The sequence below is a fragment of the Corvus kubaryi genome, unplaced genomic scaffold (genome assembly GCF_017639235.1).
Source record: "Corvus kubaryi isolate FWS band 111438036 unplaced genomic scaffold, C.kubaryi_AGA036_p1.0 65066, whole genome shotgun sequence".
Taxonomy (NCBI): domain Eukaryota; kingdom Metazoa; phylum Chordata; class Aves; order Passeriformes; family Corvidae; genus Corvus; species Corvus kubaryi.
Genome location: NW_024581737.1, coordinates 167,876 through 185,174, shown reverse-complemented (window position 1 = coordinate 185,174; position 17,299 = coordinate 167,876). Strand labels below are relative to the sequence as shown.

General features: G+C 54.2%; 1 protein-coding gene across 10 annotated transcripts in view; it reads left to right on the top strand.

Annotated features, from left to right (window-relative positions):
* Nucleotides 1–17,299, top strand: part of LOC121672969 (myosin phosphatase Rho-interacting protein-like) — a 73,979-nt gene that overhangs the window by 15,856 nt on the left and 40,824 nt on the right. For all 10 annotated transcript variants that reach the window (XM_042045937.1, XM_042045932.1, XM_042045936.1 and 7 more), the window contains exon 4: nucleotides 15,554–15,705. In XM_042045937.1, coding sequence (XP_041901871.1) covers nucleotides 15,554–15,705 — 152 coding nt within the window. The remainder of the gene's footprint in view (nucleotides 1–15,553; nucleotides 15,706–17,299) is intronic.

Sequence of the window (17,299 nt, the reverse complement as noted above, 5' to 3'; positions counted from 1 at the left end):
TGGGACTGAGCTGCTGTGTTGTCAGTGTCCAAGGAGAAGTTTCAGTTCTCCTGGTAAAACACCCTGTGGTCTCCAGTGAAACCACTGCTGTGAGAGAGCAGCCCAGCACTGTGGTGCTGGGGCAGTCCGAGAGGTTTTGGTTGGGATATGGGAGCTGCCACAAGAACAGTGCCGGGCTCAGGGGCCAGAGCCAGCGAGTGGCAAGTGCAGAGCTTTTGCCTCCTTTGTTTTGATTGCTGTGATCTATAATTAGCGGCTGAGGTCTCTATAAATAGAGCCCGTCTGCGTGGGAATGGAAAGGCAGGAGGGGTTTTGTAGGGATGGAGAGCGCTGCCATGTCCCTCCCTGGGCCTGCAGGTGGGCCCACGGCCTCAAGCAGTGCCTGGGGATGGATCCAGCCCTGTGGCTGGGGCAGGTCAGAGGAGAGGGTCTGGATCTCCAGGCCAGCTTCTTAATGACTCACTGCATGTTCAGGGCCAGGTCTTGTCTCCGTGCCTCAGTTTACCCCTCTGCCACTTCTCTTGAGCTGAGAGTTATACTAGGTTGGCATTTTGCATCTTCCCTAGGGGTATTCTCGTGTCACATCAGGCTTCCTTTTGATAGCTGAGACTATTAATTTAAGAGGTTTTTTTTCTTTGTGCATATGCTGGTTTGAAAACAGGACAAAATTCAGGCTTGTCTGGGAGCATCTCAAACTCGCTGATGCTGTGAATGAGAGCCAAGGTGAGAGCATCTTCTGGATGGGCTCTTTCAGTTTCCTTGCAGGGATTCAGGAGGAGCATCCCTGGGCATGACATACCCTTTTCCCAGCAAACTGACTTCAGTGTGTCTGGCACTTCTCAGCTTGATGAAGTGTGAGGGTGGGCTGTGAGCCCTACCTCTACCCTACCTCTTACTTGCTGGAGTCAAATTGCTTTCTGAATTTGGGAAAGGGTCTAAGAGGATGCTTAAAGCAATAGTCAGCCACCTCAATACCAGAGTTTGCTGGGGTGGTCCTGCTCCTAAATCAGGATCATAGTATCATTAACCTCAGTACAATGGAGCAGACATCCCTGCTCCAGCTTGTGAGGGCAGGGAGGGAGGTCAAGAGGGAGCTGGGAGCTGATGGGACTGGGGTGGGATGAAGAGCGAGGCCAGCCTGGCATCTGGGAATGGTTAAGGGAGCAGTGGGACCCCTGGGCTGGGTGTATAAATAGGAGAAGAGAGGCCAGCTCAGAGGTGGGAGGTCTGGCACTGCACAGCAGGGCTGTGGTGTCACATCTGGAGACCTGCTTGGCCCCAGGCCCCACTCCTGGCCACAGAAACCTAAAGAACTGATAAATGGGTAAAAAGGAGAATGGTGTAAGTGTTGGTAGCATCTGGAGGGGGATCAGAGGGAGGGATGCGTGCTCAGTGATGTTGTGATCCACAAACCTGTGTAATTATTGTTTCCTAATTCACCCCCCTCCAAAATCCTCTTTATTTGAAGGAAAGGAGCATCTTAAAGTGTCACTGTCAGCAGAGCTGCGCCACGTTAATTTTCATTGTAGTTCCCTCCTTTGTCATCTGTATTGTTTTAAGAAGCCAAGAACCCGTGTGTGTGTTTTTCTTCCTTTTCAGATCAAAGCAGTTTACTTCAGTTTTGGCACAGAATTGAAATTCATTGGCAGGGATTAAAACAAACCTTAAACATCCTGGCCTCTCTGTCCTTACTTTTTCCACACGTTTTGCCACTTAAGTGTTTCCAAGCTCTCCCTGCCCCCTCGTCCATGGGAGCACCAGGCTTTACAAACCCCATTCCCCTCATCCCCTGTGGTTTCCCCTCATGGACACAATTTTGCCAGTGCCTCTGTTTGCCAGATCAAGACTTTCAGTTTCTGTTTAGCATAAAAAGCTTTTGGCTTGAATCAAAGCGTGTTTGAAATTTAAAGCAAGCAGAGACAGGAAGGCTGGGTGGAAGTGACTGTGTGAGGCTCAGATGGTGACAGGGACCCCCATCACAGTTTTTTTTCCAAGACTGGATGTAGTCAAGTCAGGGTGGACAATGATCTGTAAGGAGGTTTTATGTGGGATGTTTGGTGCATATCTCAAAGACGGTGCAGTAGCAATAAGGAAATGATGGGAAAATTGGGAAGCAGAGATCTTTCTCCTCCAGGGAGGCTGGGCAGGAAAGGGACATCCAAAGGGAGAGGGGACAAGCACATCCTTGTGACTGCTCTAGAGGAGATGCAGAGACAGCACAAGTGCTGGTGACTCTGAACAGAGCTTAGAGATCTTTGATGAATTTGTTGTGTTTAATTTTCAGTACTGATTTGGGGGAAAAAAAATACATGAACCTGCAGGGAGCCCCGGGAACTCATTCCCTGGGACATTGCTGAAGCCAGGACCAAGCAGACTTGAAGGGGTTGAAAGGAGGATGCACAGCTCTTCACTTGTGGTTTTATATTAATGTCTGTCTTGATGCTTATCCAAGCGTCATTACTGGGATTGGGTGTGGGGATCCCATAATGGTGACTTTGGGGGATTCATGTCTTCCCATTTCTCTCTGCTCCAAGTGTCTGGCCCCAGTTGCTGCTGGAGGTGGGTCCTGCTTTCAGGACACCTGTGGGCTTCTCCAGGAATGATTCCCTACACTGCTGACCCCTCTGTTTTATGTCTTTTAGTTTGGCTTAGTGTGTTCGGGAAGGTAAAACTGCTGAGCTGCAGAAGGGCAGTTTGGGGGAACAGGGAAGTCTCCTCCAGGGATGGCTCCCACATGAGTCCTGGTGACTGACAATGCCCAGGGACCATCACTGGGGCCCCAAAATGGCCTGTGTTTATTGTGAGCTTTGGAGAACACTTGTCCACATCCAAGCCCCCTGAGAAGGACGTTTTGTGGCTGCAGGACCCTCTCAGGAGAGGCCCCAGTGTGAAACAGTCCGTGGTGGGAGGTTTGGGAGTTAACAGGCAGAGAGAGGATGAAAGCAGAGTTGGGAAAGCTTGATGCAGCCAGCAACCTCCTAACACAAGCTGCTTTGATGACCTGGCCCAGGTGCTTCCTTCCTGGAAACAACACAGCCCCTATTGTCTTCTGCAGGGCGAGCCACAAAGCTGGAATTGCTCTTAGGCTGAGCGGCCTAAGTGCAAGGACAGGTTCAAGTGGCTCCATCCTTCTGCTTTTTCCCCACTCCTCATCCCTCGGGACCTAACAAAGACATTTGTGTAGAAGACGTGTGCCAGAGCAGTGAGGGAAGTGAGCTGGAGTTTAGATTGCATTTGTCTTGTTCATGGGGGGCAGAGTGAAGCAGGCACTTGTAGCAGCTGGAGTTCCTTTGTGACTCCTGGACCTGTGGCTTCCAGCCTGGCTGCGGGCTCTTGGTGAAGGAAAAATTGTATCTACTGTAAAAGGTTAATGTGGAAATCAAGCTCTGATGGCATTTAGGAGGGAAGATGTCAGGGCTGGCAGTGAAATGACACAGCCAAGGCTGAGCAGTTACCCTCACTCAGGCCCCCTGATCCCCCCAGGCACCCGGGGAAGGGGCTGCAGCAGTGGGTGCCTGATCCCAGCTCTTTCCAAGCCAGGACAGTGCTGTGCTCCCAAGCATCCCCCAGCCCCTGGGTGGCCGTGCCAGTCCACAGACACATGAATGACTAAACCATCCAAGGAACCAACAAAACCACCATTTTTTTTCTGTTGCCTGGTGCTGGGGAGGGGGTGTGAAACGAGGTGCCTGCAGAACAACCCTGAGCCCCCCAGCTGCAGCCATGTGGTGGGGATGGGGTTGTGTTTAATTCTTTCCAGCCCTGTTGTAGGCCACTGGATCAGGTCAGTGAGGACCACCAGTGGGCTGTGGGCTACAGGTTGGGTGACACTGGGCAGCATCCCTTTCCCTGCTCCTAGAAGAAGCAGCATCCCAGCAGCTGGCACATCCCTGTTCCTGCTGAGGGTCATGAGGTATCCTGGTGTTGACTGGTGGGATTCAGTGCTGCATACCCCTCAGTGACAGCTCAGAGAGGAGGACAAGGATGTGAATGGAACAAGGCAACAAAGCTGCTCCAAAAATCAAAGCGCATTCCCCCTTTTTTCCCCCGGCAGAGATCCTGCATTCATTGATTGTTGACATGACATATGTGGGTTGGAGAAAGGCAGCGGCAGCTTCTGGCAGGGGAGGAAGGGGCTGGGGGGGCCGGAGGGGCTCTGCAAGCTGAGATGCTGATTACCAGGGGCAGCAAATAGCTTGCAGCTGCCTCCGCTCAACACGCTCTTTGTGGCGCTTGCAGCCACTCTTTGGACGCAGCTATTTTTAATTTCCCCAAGCGCGCACAAAGCAAAGGGGGTGGGCGATGCCGCCGGCGTCCCCCCTTTCTGCCCCCGCTCCCACCCCTTTCCCAGCCAGCCCTGCGCTTCCCGGCTTCCTCCCACCCTCCGGGGAATGTGGGGAGCTGCACTCCCTCTTTTTTGGTTTTCTTTTTTTTTGGGTCCGCGTTGGGAGCCGGCCTTGGCTTCCCCCCCACCCTGCACCAGTGTGTGCGGGGAGCTGGGAAAATGCAGAAATAAATAAATACGCAATTAGGCAGGCGTCCAGCCATGGAGGGGGGTGTGCTGCAAAAAGAGACTCTGGCCAAATTTTGGAATGCCTGAGAAAGTGGCTGGAGCCGTGGGCGAGTGCGGGGTTGTGGGCTTCCCACCGCCGCTCCCCTCCCGACGGAGAAGGGGCGGCTGCAACCCCTGAAGAGGAGGAGGAGGAGGGAGGGTGGCAGCTCCCAGCCTTGCTCTCGGGGGGCTTTCCACCCGCTGGCATCTCACTGAGTCCAGGACAAGGCGTGTTTGTGCTGGAGCTGTGATGAGAGCGGGGGGTCTCAGCTCCCAGTGCCTTGGCTCAGGAGCGATTTTTCCACCGAAAGCCGAGGTGTGCCCTCTGTTCAAGCAGCAGCACAGTTTGGGGTTAATAAGTTACTTATTTGCAGCCCTTGTTTCTCTGTTAGGTAAGCATTGGTAAATATGATATTTCTGCTTTATCCCAGGCATGAATTATTCATCAGGTTTGGAGGCTGTAAAAGGGATGTCAGGTTAAAACTTGCGTGGAGACAAGCAGAGGTCTTCAGTGAGGTTTTGTAAACAGCTTTTCTCAGGGTTACCAAATGCAGGGTTTTTGCAGGAGTCTTCCCCCTTTTGCCTTTGCTGTTTTGAGGCATTTCTGATGAAGTATGAGAATTTCCAGGCAGGTTTGATTATTTGTCTTGCTTATTGAGTTATCATGAGCTGCAAGATACAAAAGTAGGGAAAAAAAATGCTGTAAAAATACTGTTTTTCCTTTATGATGGACCAGGTAACAGCATGTGAATGCTCTCTTGGCAATACGTATTTTGTAAGACCTTTTTATTTTGCCCTGTTTCTTCAAAGCTTCAGAGGAGGCTCTTCCCTGGAGTCACTGAAGTCTGACTGCAAGTAGGTAATGAGATAAAACAGCCAGACAGCCTTGCTGAAAGTTGAAATTACCATAGGTAAATCACGTGTGCGGCAACTTCGCTTACCCTTCACCTCCTTCCTGCAGGATCTGATCCAGGAGCTGGTTTGTGGGAGTGTGTTAACAGGCTTGTGCTCTGCCGCCTGCCGCAGGCAGCTCAGCTCCTCTTGTGCTGCTATAGGAGAGCAGGTCTGGGGACAGAGGTGCTGGGAGGGGGGATTGGGTGCTCCAGGAGCTGGGGAAAGCTGGGAAGGTCCTGCCTTCCATGGAGGTTTTCCCCCCCATGTTTTCCTGGCATGCACCCCACCGCCATGCCCCGTCTCTGCTGTTCTGGCACCCCTAGCCACGGGGCTGCAGGGAGGAAATCCTTCCCTGTGAGGGTGGGGAGGCCCTGGCACAGGGTGCCCAGAGAAGCTGTGGCTGTCCCTGGATCCCTGGAAGCATCCAAGGCCAGGTTGGATGGGGCTTGGAGCAACCTGGTCGAGTGGAAGGTGTCCCTGCCCATGGCAGGGGATGGTACAGGATGGGCTTTAAGGTCTCTTCCAACCCAATCCATTTTAGGATTTTGTGACATGATTCAGGGGGTCTTGGCTTTTGCACTCTCCAAGCCTTGGGCGCTGTGGCTTCAGGTGCCGTAGCTGTGGCTCTCCATGATTTTGTGGCCAAACAGAGCCCTGGTAACCTGCAGTGAGGCTGTGGGCTGCTCTCTCACTGTGACCCATGGCTGTCACCACTCTCCTCCCAGTTCCCTTTGCTCTGGGTGACAGTTCTTGGGCAGAGGAGACACAGGGAACAGGCACACAGGATCATTTTAGCAGTGTCCTGAGCTCGTACGGGATTTCCACCTGTTGTGATGGTGTGACTGGGGAGAAAAGGTGGGGTTTTGAAGCACACTCAGCCTTGGCCCTTTCCTCCACATTTCATCAGCCCTGTTGTGATGGCATTGATAAAGTCACAGGGATCACCAGGGCGCTGGGGAGCTACTGGGATATAATTAGGGTTTTGGTTCACTTTCCTGGCTGCTTTCCCGTTAGGGGAGGGACAGCAGGGATTATGGATGGAGCAGATGTGTGGAGGGAGGGGACATTTGGCTTGCATGGGTGGTTAATGTCATGTACAGTCCAATGCTGGGGGGGGGGGTGAAGTCTGTCATTCCAGGCATGAGGGATGGAGAAACCACTTGGGCTCATCCCCCTCACATGCACTAGCACCAGATTGCTCCTCTCTGCTGGGATTGCACAGCTGCTCCCAAAGGAGGGGTTGGGAGCAGCTCACGGCTGTGAACTCCCTCCTCTCCCTGTACACCTCTACAGGAGCCAGATGTGAGCAGCAGGTTTAGGGAGAAAATGCTGCTACCCTGGGACAGTTCCAGCAGCCTCGTGTGTTGTTCCTGATTTTTTTCCAGGCATTTAAAGCACTTTTTACCCCAGGTGCCACTTGCCTGTGAACCTGGTGGTGCCTGCCTGGCCAAGACAGCTCTTTGCCATCAGTGTTGGTGCCTCCACCACATCATGCCTGTGGCACCAAAGCCCAGCTCGAGGTGCTGCTGGGTGGTCTCCTTGCCCTACAACAACTGTGTGAGCCTGTTGGGAACTTTTTTCCTTGGAACTGGCCAAAAAGCTCACATTTTGTGCCATTTGGTGGGATGGTCAGTGGTCAAAATTTGGAAAACCCTCTCCAGCCATCACCTTGGCTTTTGGGAAGGTCTGCAGGGTCCAAGCTTGTCTGGAAGCTTCTGGAAGGAATGCAGAGTGGGTGTGAGGTTTTCTGTAGGGGTGTGGGGTGCAGGATGTGGATGCTGCTTGGTTGGCCAAACCAACCTCTTTGGCTTGGGTTGGCCCTCACACCTCCAGCTGCAGACCCCCGAGTGCCCTGGGAGCCCGGCCTCCTGGTATTCCCAGCCCGGCAGGAAGCTCTGCAAAGCTCATAAGACGGGTGCTGGGGAATAATGAGATTTCCAGACTAATTTGGCTGGATTCAAGAACTTCCACTGAAGCATCTGCACCCGTGGGAGTTGGCCGAGCCTCTGGCGGATCTGGTGCTGCTGATCCCCAAGGTTGTCCTCTCCTCCTCTGCGGTCACTGAGTTCCAGTACAAGACCCTGTATTGACAGTCCTGGGGAGTGAAGCTGGGAAACCCCACCACAGTGGCCACAGGGCAGTGCACGGCCTGAAATTATCCAGAGCTCCAGACGATGGCTGTTGGAGGTGGCTCTTCATGGCTGTGATGGTGCTCACGGCTTGGTCTGTCTTTGCACTGGTTCCTCTGCTCAGCTGCATTTGCAGGAGAGGTTGTGGGATAGCTGGGGACAAGGACACCTGCCCCTGCTTCCCCTCTAGGCTGGAAGGGAAATGGGTTTACTTAGTGGGAGGTACAGGGATTTGATTGATCTAATTTGCTGCTTTGCTTGGATGACAATTACCTTGGTCATGTTCCCTCACCCCCATGAAGCAGAAATCCAGGTCTAGCTGTGATGAAACAGGGCTGGCCAACATGGGTAGAGGTCATCCTGCCTCTATCCAAGCTTTGCTCTTCCTGAGCTGTGTCCAAAACTGGCATTACTGTGTGTATGACCATCTCAGTGTGTGGGTGACCTTAGGGAGCTGTGGTTGCTGGTGTTTGGTGAAGCCCCTTGCTGCTAGGGAGGGCCGTGCAAGCCAGTGTGCACAGAGGTGGTGGTGAGCTCCTGCACATGTGTGCCTGGCACACAGTGCAGGGACCACCTGGGACTCATCTCCTACACTGAGGGGGTGGAGGATAAAGTTGACAAGGCCAATTTGGAGCAGTGCAATTTAAGATTCAAGTATCAAGATGCAAATGAAGCCCGTTTTTCCTTCCCACCGCCAAGTGACTGCGGTTCCCTCTTCAGGAGACTCCTGCCATGATCCCTGCACAAAGCTCTGGTCCCTCCGTCGTCTTGCTGGGTTTTTGCCATTGGGCTGATTACCATGACAACTTGCTGCAAGGCTGCAGATATTTGCTTCCCCTTTGGTTGTCGTGCCTGTGCATCAGGGAGCAGGGAAGATGCCACGCTGGCAGCTGTGAGCAGATGGGGTCGGATCTGTTATCATGTATTCCTCCCACCCCCCTCCTCAGAGGGGAGGAGGACATTTTGCATTTTAAATGCATCTAAATCCTGTAGAGCAAGGGGAAGGACTAACTATTGGGTTTGCAGGGCTGCAAGGTGGTGCCTTTGGTACTGCAGGGCTGGCAAGTGCCTGTGCATTGCTGGGCTTCTGCTTTGGTCCCCAGAGAGTTGGGATAGGGGTTGAGCGGATGCTCCAAACTCTTTGTGCAACGTTTGGCTTTTGCTTTGGTCTGCAAACAGCTGGGATGGCAGCTCAGAGCACCCTCTGGATCCCCCATCCTGGTGGGACCTTGCTGTCCTTCCCGTCATGGTACCGATGTTTTCTGCATCTCTCTCCCTCTTCCTCTCCAGTGGCATTGGAACTGGAATGCGTGTATCCATGGGTGCAAGCTTCTCTGAAAGGCTCCCTGGATTTGTCGATGCTGCTGTGGACCTAGAGGGTCAGATACCAGTGCTGAGGGCGGTTGAACCCACTTGGTGACCACCACTGGGTTTGCTGACCCTCCCTGCCCAGCATGAGTGGTTGTGCCAGGACTGGATATGGCTGTTCCCACCATGCACAGACCCCTCGGAGGCCGTTCAGCAGGAAAGAGGTTAACAGGAAGGAGGAAGGCTAGGCTCTGGCTGCCAGCTCCGACCCTGCTTTGGAGTGGGGAGCAGCTGGGAGCTGCAAGAGCAGTGTGAAAATAGCCTTATAAGGCCAAGACACGCCGGCTCCAGCCTCCGCACAGCCCCGGCTGGGCTCGCTCCACTCCAGCACCCGCTCACCGGATGGGTGCCCATGGGGACGGGGCTATACATGGGATGTGTGGCCCCAAACTTGCTGCCTGGGCTCCCCTGGGGTGGGTGCTGCCCATGTCCAGGTGAGGTGGCACTGGGTGGGAGAGGAGCCCGAGGGTGCTCCCGGCCAGTTTGCAGGCAGCTCCCAGCCTCGCTCAGTGTTTAGACTCGCTGTCTGTGGACATAAACACCGACTCTGCTGAAAAGTGGCCCCTGGCTGAACTCTCCGGCACTTCACCCCCTTCTCAAACTGCTCCTGGGGAAGAAAATTCCTTCCCACTGGCAAAAGGGGAGCTGATCTTGTTTTATGTCCTGGTGGAGGCTTGGGAGAGCTCTTCAGGGGCTGGCATGCAAGGACAGGTGTGTGTGGCACTTGCTAACCCATCCCACCTCCTTGGGGTGGGTGACCCGGGGCTGTGGAGAATTCCTTCAGCAAAACAAATCTCAGGAGCTGACTGTTGGCACCTGTGATGAACTAGCCAGGGTCAACAGTGGGGAAATCTGTAGTGGGGCTGGGGGAAGTGGCATTTGTGGCATTTATCCATCTGGGGGATGTTTTGCATTGCTGGCTGGATTACACCAGGGCAAGTGTTGTGTCCTGTCCTCTCCTTGTGCTGGCACAGGTTTGTTGCCAGTACAGAGGCACATTGGCATGTGCCAAGGCCGCATCTGCAGAGCACTGCTTGTGCCTCCATTTGTGAAAGGCATAATGGCTTCTGGCAGGCTGGTGAATCCAGGCAGTGGTGACATATGGGGGCATCTTCCCCAGTTTCTTGCACAGGGCCACAAGGTGTGAGTACTGAAGTGCAGGGGACATGTGTTGCTTGATACTTCAATGTGAATGTGGCACTTGAGGACATGGTTTAATGGTGAACATGGTGGTGATGCTGGGTTGGTGGTTGGACGGGATGATAAAGGTCTTTTCCAACCTTTATGATTCTGTGGTTCCCCTGCCAGTGGTAAAAAGCTGTTTTTCCATTCCCTGGTGCATGGCCAGAGGTTTCTCAGTAGCTTTCACTGAGCAATGGATGCTGATACAGGAGGTTTGCAGGTGGGAAAGGTGTGCTCAGGTGGCCAAGAAAAGATACCTCCCTCTTGCCTGGATGGCACAGGGAAAGCAGTGCTGCCATGTGCGTGTGGGAGCACAACCTTCTGCTGCCCTTTGGTGGATGACTGCTCCAGTCCATCCTTTTGCAGAGTCTGCAGAGGTTGTTTTCAAGAGCCTTTGTCTAATTTAATAAATCCAGGATGCTCAGCCTGCCAGCTGATCTATAAGTGTAATAAGATCCGCCCACCGCAGCGCTCCGGCCCCATTGTGGCCCTATCGATAGCCTCGTGCCTGGTGGCAGGAAGCCCAAAAGGCTCATTAAAGCCCTGCTGCCGTGCCAGCCATACTCGCCTGGCGCCTGGGCAGCTCGGGGCAGGCTGAGCCAGCCCTGTGTGTGTGCACAGAGCATCCCCAGCTGGGATTTGGGAGCTGTATCCCCAGCTGGGATTTAGGAGGTCGTGCCTCCCCTTGCATGGCTGAAAAGGGGTGGCTCTACATCTGAAAAAGGATCCTCTGCAACCACGTGAAGGGTGGTAGCCAGCTGTGGGTCAGTCTCTTCTCACAGCTAACAAGTGATAGGAAAAGAGGAAACAGCCTCAAGTTGCTCCAGAGGAGGTTTAGATTGGATATTAGGAGAAATTTCTTTACTGAAAGGGTGGTCAGGCATTGGAACAGGCTGCCCAGAAAAATGGTGGAGTCACCATCCCTGGAAGTGTTCAAAAAACATGTAGATGTGGTGCTTAGGAACATGGTTTAGTGGAGGATTTGGTAGTGCCCTGGGTTAATGATTGGAGGTGTTTCTATGATTCTGTAACTTTTCAAGGAGTTGGTGCTTTCTTGATGGCCTCCAGGTGGGAATGGTGGATGTGGCTGTGGTTTGGGCTCCCAGTGCCGTGCTGGTGCTGGGAGCTGCGTGTCCAAGCTGTGTCTGTGCCCTTGCCCAAGCTGTGGTTGTCTCCACGTTGCCCTGATGTGCCCGTGACAATGCGACAGCGGGGTCTTGCTCCCTTCTGTTTGCATCCTGCCTGGAGCACCGTGATCAGCTGAGCCCGGGCACTGGGACGGGGAAGCTTTTAGCAAGCACAGGAGCTGCCTTTGCAGAGCACTCGGGAGTGCTGTGAGTGAGCTGCGCTCGGCAGCCACCCTCATGAATATTTTAGCTGGGAGAATTAACATTTGTCAAGACACATTTAAGGAGGCAGCGTGGATGTCTCTTCCCCAGGCGCTGCAGGCTTGCTGCTGCTCAGGGCAGTGCTGGGAGCCAGGGCAGAGCCAGCCAGATCCTGGATGCTGAGCCCAGAGTGGGACAGCAGAGCCATGATCTCCCCTGGGACAGCCAGGCCCGGGTGCCAAGGCAACCAGCCCGCCATTCGAGATAGACAAATGGTTGTGGTTTTTTTTTTTTTCTCTTCCCCTCCTGGTTCTTGGCAGAAAGTAAAATGTCCCTTTTGTTTGGTTTCCTCCTCCCCCTGCCCCATCGCCTTTCTTTAAAGGTTGTGTTCCAGATTTCATCAACCCACGTTGTGTAATAGCCCCGGAGAACGGGTTGGGCATTGGCCATGTCCCATGGAGGCCGTGGCAGAGCCTCTCCTCGGGAGCTTGACCATGGGGTTACCTGCTCCAAAACATACTGTGTACAGCTCCTGAGCAAAGCTCCCTTGTATTTTGTATCAAGCTGCCATGATTCCCACGTGTTAGAAATGACAGGGAAGGTCCTTGGAAAAAAATTCAGAAATTTTTGAATCTAAATAATCCTGTTTTTCTACCTCAAATAATCCTGTTTTTCTTCCTCAGCCCTGCAATGCCTTATGGAAATGAGGGACTTCGCAGATAAACCCTTTTGATTTACAGCATCAACTCCTGTACCTGGGAGTTCATCACCCGTGGAGCATCCAGCACTGTGCAGGAGGATGCAGTAATGCCCTGCTTGGGATTTCTTCCTTCAAACTTCTAAGAGGTCCCCGTTCTTTCTGTCCCTCCTTTCCACTGCCCAAGTAGGGGGCTGCTGCAGTTGCTGAGCTCTGCATCCTAGGAGCATCCATCCAAAGATCCCTGCATCTCATCCAGAGGCTGCTGGTATTGTTGATGTGGAGGGCATGGCATGACTCACGCCCTGGGCACCCACGGAGGGAGAGGAGGAGGAGGAGGAGGAGGAGAGCACTCTATAGGCTTTGTGTGTTATGGAGAGGGATGCTGTGAGCACGTGTGTGTGTCAATAGGGATCTGTCATTCCAGAGGGAAACAGCAATGCAATTGTTTCTTGTCTCCGGTTCCTCTGCTGGCACTGGCAGCGTGGAGAGCTGGAGCTGCTCCTGTGATGCAAGTGCTCCCTTTCCTGGGAGCTGGTGAGGGGCAGGGACTGCTCAAGTGACTGGGCTGGAGGCACCTGGTGGCCTCAAGGAGAGCTGGTGATGGTGGCCATAATGGTGTCCTCTGCTTCCACAGAGGTGCACCTTGCGGCACTTCCACTCCTACCCCCAGTTAAATGACACACCCAGCCACCAGATCCAGTTCAGGGGTAGCTGTGGGCTCCATCCCATTTGCAGCAACATGGGAGATGGCAAAGGCAGGGCCAGCGCCTGGGGATGGGGCTGTCCCTGAGCTGGGGACTGGCAGCAACCAGCAGCTGGAGCAGGAGCTGAGCCTGAGCATCCACTCCTGCCTCACCCAGACACGAAGCCACCCTGGGGCCTGATGCTGGGTTCAGCCCTGTATCAAAGCATCTGCTCTTCCAAGGGCTGGTTGAAATCCCAGCCTTGTTGTTTTGGTGTCTCTGCCATGCAACACCTCTCTGCTTCTGCATTTATTTATTCCCTTCCAACTGCTGGAGCCACAAAGTCCTCACTTGGCCAGTGACCAGCTTTGCTCATCCTTCTCCAAGGTTCCCCAGCCTTGAGAAATCCCCCAGCCCAGAAACAGGTGCTCAGAGGCAGAGAAGGGGTCCAAGCCATCTCCTTTACCTTGGTGGAGTTTGTGTGCACACATGCGTTTCCACCAGGCACCATTTGCATTTTGATTCACTTCAAAGTGCCTGCACTGCCTCCAAGGAAGGAAACAAATGGTGTAAAGGAATTTACATTGCAAGCAAGCGAGGCTGCTGGTCTGTCAGGTTTCATCTACTGCTGAGGGGTGCAGGGGTGCAGGGGAGCTGCTGTGGGATGGAGGGTTCATCCCTGGGGCCGCAGGTGGAAGAGGGTCATTCCCAGCTTTGCTCCCAGCCTGTTCGTGGTGTCTGGCTCAGAGATGCAGTGCTGGATGGAGACCCATGTGTCAGGCTGTGCAAGATGCCAGCATTCACCCTTCACAGGGAGGGCTGAGTGGCAAAACCACTTTGCAGGGCCAGCCTGGCTGTGGGGGGGCCCCAAACCGGCTCCTCTGCTCCTGGCATGCTTTGGTCAGGGCTGGGTGTGAGCAGCAGGAGCAGCTGCCCTGAACTGCCATGGGGTTGGAGGATGTTGGTTCTTCCTCTCCTCCTGTGTGCCAGCTCCCTGCCAAATCCCTCAGGGGCCTTACAGGGAGTCAAGGGACTGAGTGGCCCAGGATCTCCCTATGGGACTGGGGCTCCCTCCCTGCTCACCCCTCTGTCCTTGTTGAATTCCCTGGTGCAAAACTGCTCTGGGAGGTGAAGGAGGTTGGACCCAGACCTTACAGTCCTGGAGGCCTTGGCTGTGCCGGAGGCCAGCGAGACAAAAACTTTTCTGAGATTGCACTTGGAACAGGAGAAAGTTTTTCCGTTGGGTTTTTATAGCTCCCGGAAAGCGGGGTTTTATTTTTGTTGTCTAAGACAAAAAATCCTCTTAGGAGCTGACTACCCGCGGCGGTGCAGGGCGGGAGGCTGGACATGTGCCATGCTGGGGGTCTGGGCTGGGCTTTGCTTTCCCTCCCTCCATCCTGGGGGTTCTCTGGATGCTGATTTCCACAAGGAAAAGAGGAGGGTTTGTTGTCCCTGATGTACAGCTGGTCCCGTTCATGTACCCAGTGCTGCAGCCCCTGTGACAGCTCCTTGCCACCCCTGGGCTGCCATAGGATGCTCCCACCCAGGGAGACAGCTGCAGGGAAAGCCCTTTCCTGGGGAAAGGGGCTCTTTCCTACTGCCTGCAGTTGGTAAAACTTGGAGCTGTGGCGGTCTGATATGAATTCTCTGGGTTTATAGGCTGGGGCCATTGAGCTCTCCCAGTCACCCTTTCTTTGCATGGCACAGGCTGCTTTTGGAGGGGTTTTGCTGGCAGGGGAGCTGGTTTCCATGGTAAAAACCTTAACAGCATCTGCCAGAAATCCGTCTCCTTGTTGGCCCGGCCATCTGGAGGGCACAAGGAGGCTTTGGCAGGTTGGGGAGGTGTCCGCAGGCTGCTTTAGGTCCTTCTTTGGTGCCACTGGCAGCTTGGAGGGATCTCTCCTTGGTCGTTTATGTCCCAGGTGCAGGTTTGCCCTGGGATGCTGGAAGGACCCCGGTGTCACCGAGCCTGGTAGGGACAGGCAGGCTGGGCGCCATGGAATTGCACGGGGGGAGGGCTGCGGGCACCGGGAAGGAGTGGATACACTGTAATCGGATGAGCCAGCGCTGCTCCAGATGGACCTGTCAGCTCTTGTCAGTGCTGACACCCCTCTGGGTGTCCCTCAATGTCCCCTTGGGCCACAGGGGCCACCACCTGTCCCACTTCACCAGCTCTGCTTGTAGCAAAGGGGCCGAGAGGTGACACTGTTCACAAAACCCACCAAGCAAGGTCCCTTCCATGCTGTAGTCCCTTCCTAGCAAACTTCATGGGTTTTTTTAATTTTAATGGGGAAAACCTGGCACTTGTGTCTGTCTGTTTGTCCCTGAGCCATCCTGTGCTGAGGGCAGTGGGACTTGCTGCTTTGCCACTCTCGTCCCCAGGTGCCACCCCACCAGCCCAGATGGTTTGCAGCTGCAGACCCAAAGCTGGCCACTCAGTGCCTTTCCTTGGTGTCTGGGTGCCACAGCAGGGCAGCCATCCTTCTCTGGATACTTGGCATAGGAGAAGCACCTTACTGGCAGCAATGGGCCAGACTGGTATGGCAGGAGTTTAGCTGTTGGTCTGTGTCCCCAGATGTGCGGCACAGAGCTTTGGATGGATCTGGATACTGGGGGGCAAAGCATCCTGGTGTCCACCAGGAGAGGTTTTAGGGCTCAGCTCTGCACTCCTCTGCTCTTCTCTCCTTAATGTTGCTCCTTTCTCCTTTCCCTCGCAGCCAACCACCCTTCCACAGGGCACCATCAACATGAACCAGTGCACGGATGTGGTGGATGGGGAGAGCCGGACAGGGCAGAAATTCTCCTTGTGCATCCTGACACCAGAGAAGGAGCATTTCATCCGGGCCGAGAACAAGGAGATCATCAGTGGGTGAGTGCAGATCTGAGGCTGAGCCACTCCCAGGCTCTTCCATTAGCCAGGAGGAAGAGGAGGGTGCCCAAGGCTGGGTGCTATGGCTGTGCATACCCAGGCTGATCCTGGGTGCTGGGGATCCTGATGGGTGCTGCGGAGACCCTACAGTGCTTTTAGGGATCGCATTAGGTACCCAGCCCATTGGCACAGGTCCTGTCCCCACACCAGTGGCAGGTCCCATAATTCTGGGGCTGGCATGTCCGACCCTGAGTACCATACACCGTCTGGTCCTCATCCATCCCTGGGCAGACATGGAATCCTGGGGTGGATGCTTCTCCCCAGGGATGGAAGCTCCTTTGTCCCAGGGGAGCGTCTGACCTCCAAGGATGATTAAAGTATCGCAGGAATGCAGTGGTTCACTGACACCAAAGATTAGACTGCTAAAACGAGCAAATCGGGGTGAATTTCCCAACTCCATGTGTTGGATGGTGACCTAGAAACATCCTCTTCCATCACTCACATACCAGCTGGGATTGAAGCCGGCACTGGTGAAGGTGCAGAGCTCTGGGAGAGCCGAGCTGCCAGCACACAGTGACAAAGTGTGGCTGTGCTGCTGCTCACCTGAGAGCCTTTCCCACATGGAGTGCCCAGAACTCAATGCCTCCCTCCCAAAATGTGTTGACATTTGAAGCTTGAGCAGGAAGCTGAAGGGATGAGCACTTGCTATTTCCCACTGTTCCTGAGGCACGGCATCTCCTGCCTCCCCCAGCCCTGGCAGCAGCAGAGTCAGCACTTTCTGCTGAGATTTCTATTTCCAAGCCTTATCTTTGGTTGTGACTCCCCTCATTTTGTAAATACTTGTTGAAATAGACATTTTTCTACCAAGAGCTTGGAATTTTGACCAGATGAGTGTTTCCATGCATTGAAATTTCCCTGCCCTACTGAGACAAATGAGCACAGGTGAACCTGGGGTTGGCAAACGTGTCCCCCCAGCCCCATTCACGGCAACGTGTTGCAGTGGCTGCAGGTCTGAGATGCAGAGCCATGTGGGAATCACGGCACACGGGAGCCACCTCTTTTCCTCCCTGGCAGGAGCAGTGACTATGCCCCAAGTCGTGGCCAGCCCCCATGCCCTGCTCTCTCCACCCTGTCCCCACGCTCCAGTTCCCAGCTCAGCCTTTGTTGCTGGTCCTGCCTGCTGCGGGAGGGAGAGGCATTGCGGAGCGAGGTGGGGCTGATTTATTGCTCATCGGCCCAGCGATGGGTTTTGAAGCAGTGCGTTTGCTCCTGACTGCAGGCATTAATCATCCCCAAGCAGTCCCACTCTGGGGCTGAGCCAGGCTGGTTTCGTTTGCAGTTGCAGCACGACAGGAAGATTTCCCTGGCTGGGGGGGAATTTGTTTTACATTCATTCTGTGCTTCTGGCATTTATTGCTTAACCAAGCCCCATTTGATGTGGTCATCTCCGAACGCTTTACAGCAGCACCATGCAAAGTGGGGGGAGAAGGAAACGGGAGCAGGGACATTTGAAGCAGGAATGTTTCCCAGTGGTCCAGGGATCCCTGTGGAGTTCTCAGAGATGCGGGGGCAGGTTGTCAGGCCACGGTGGGAG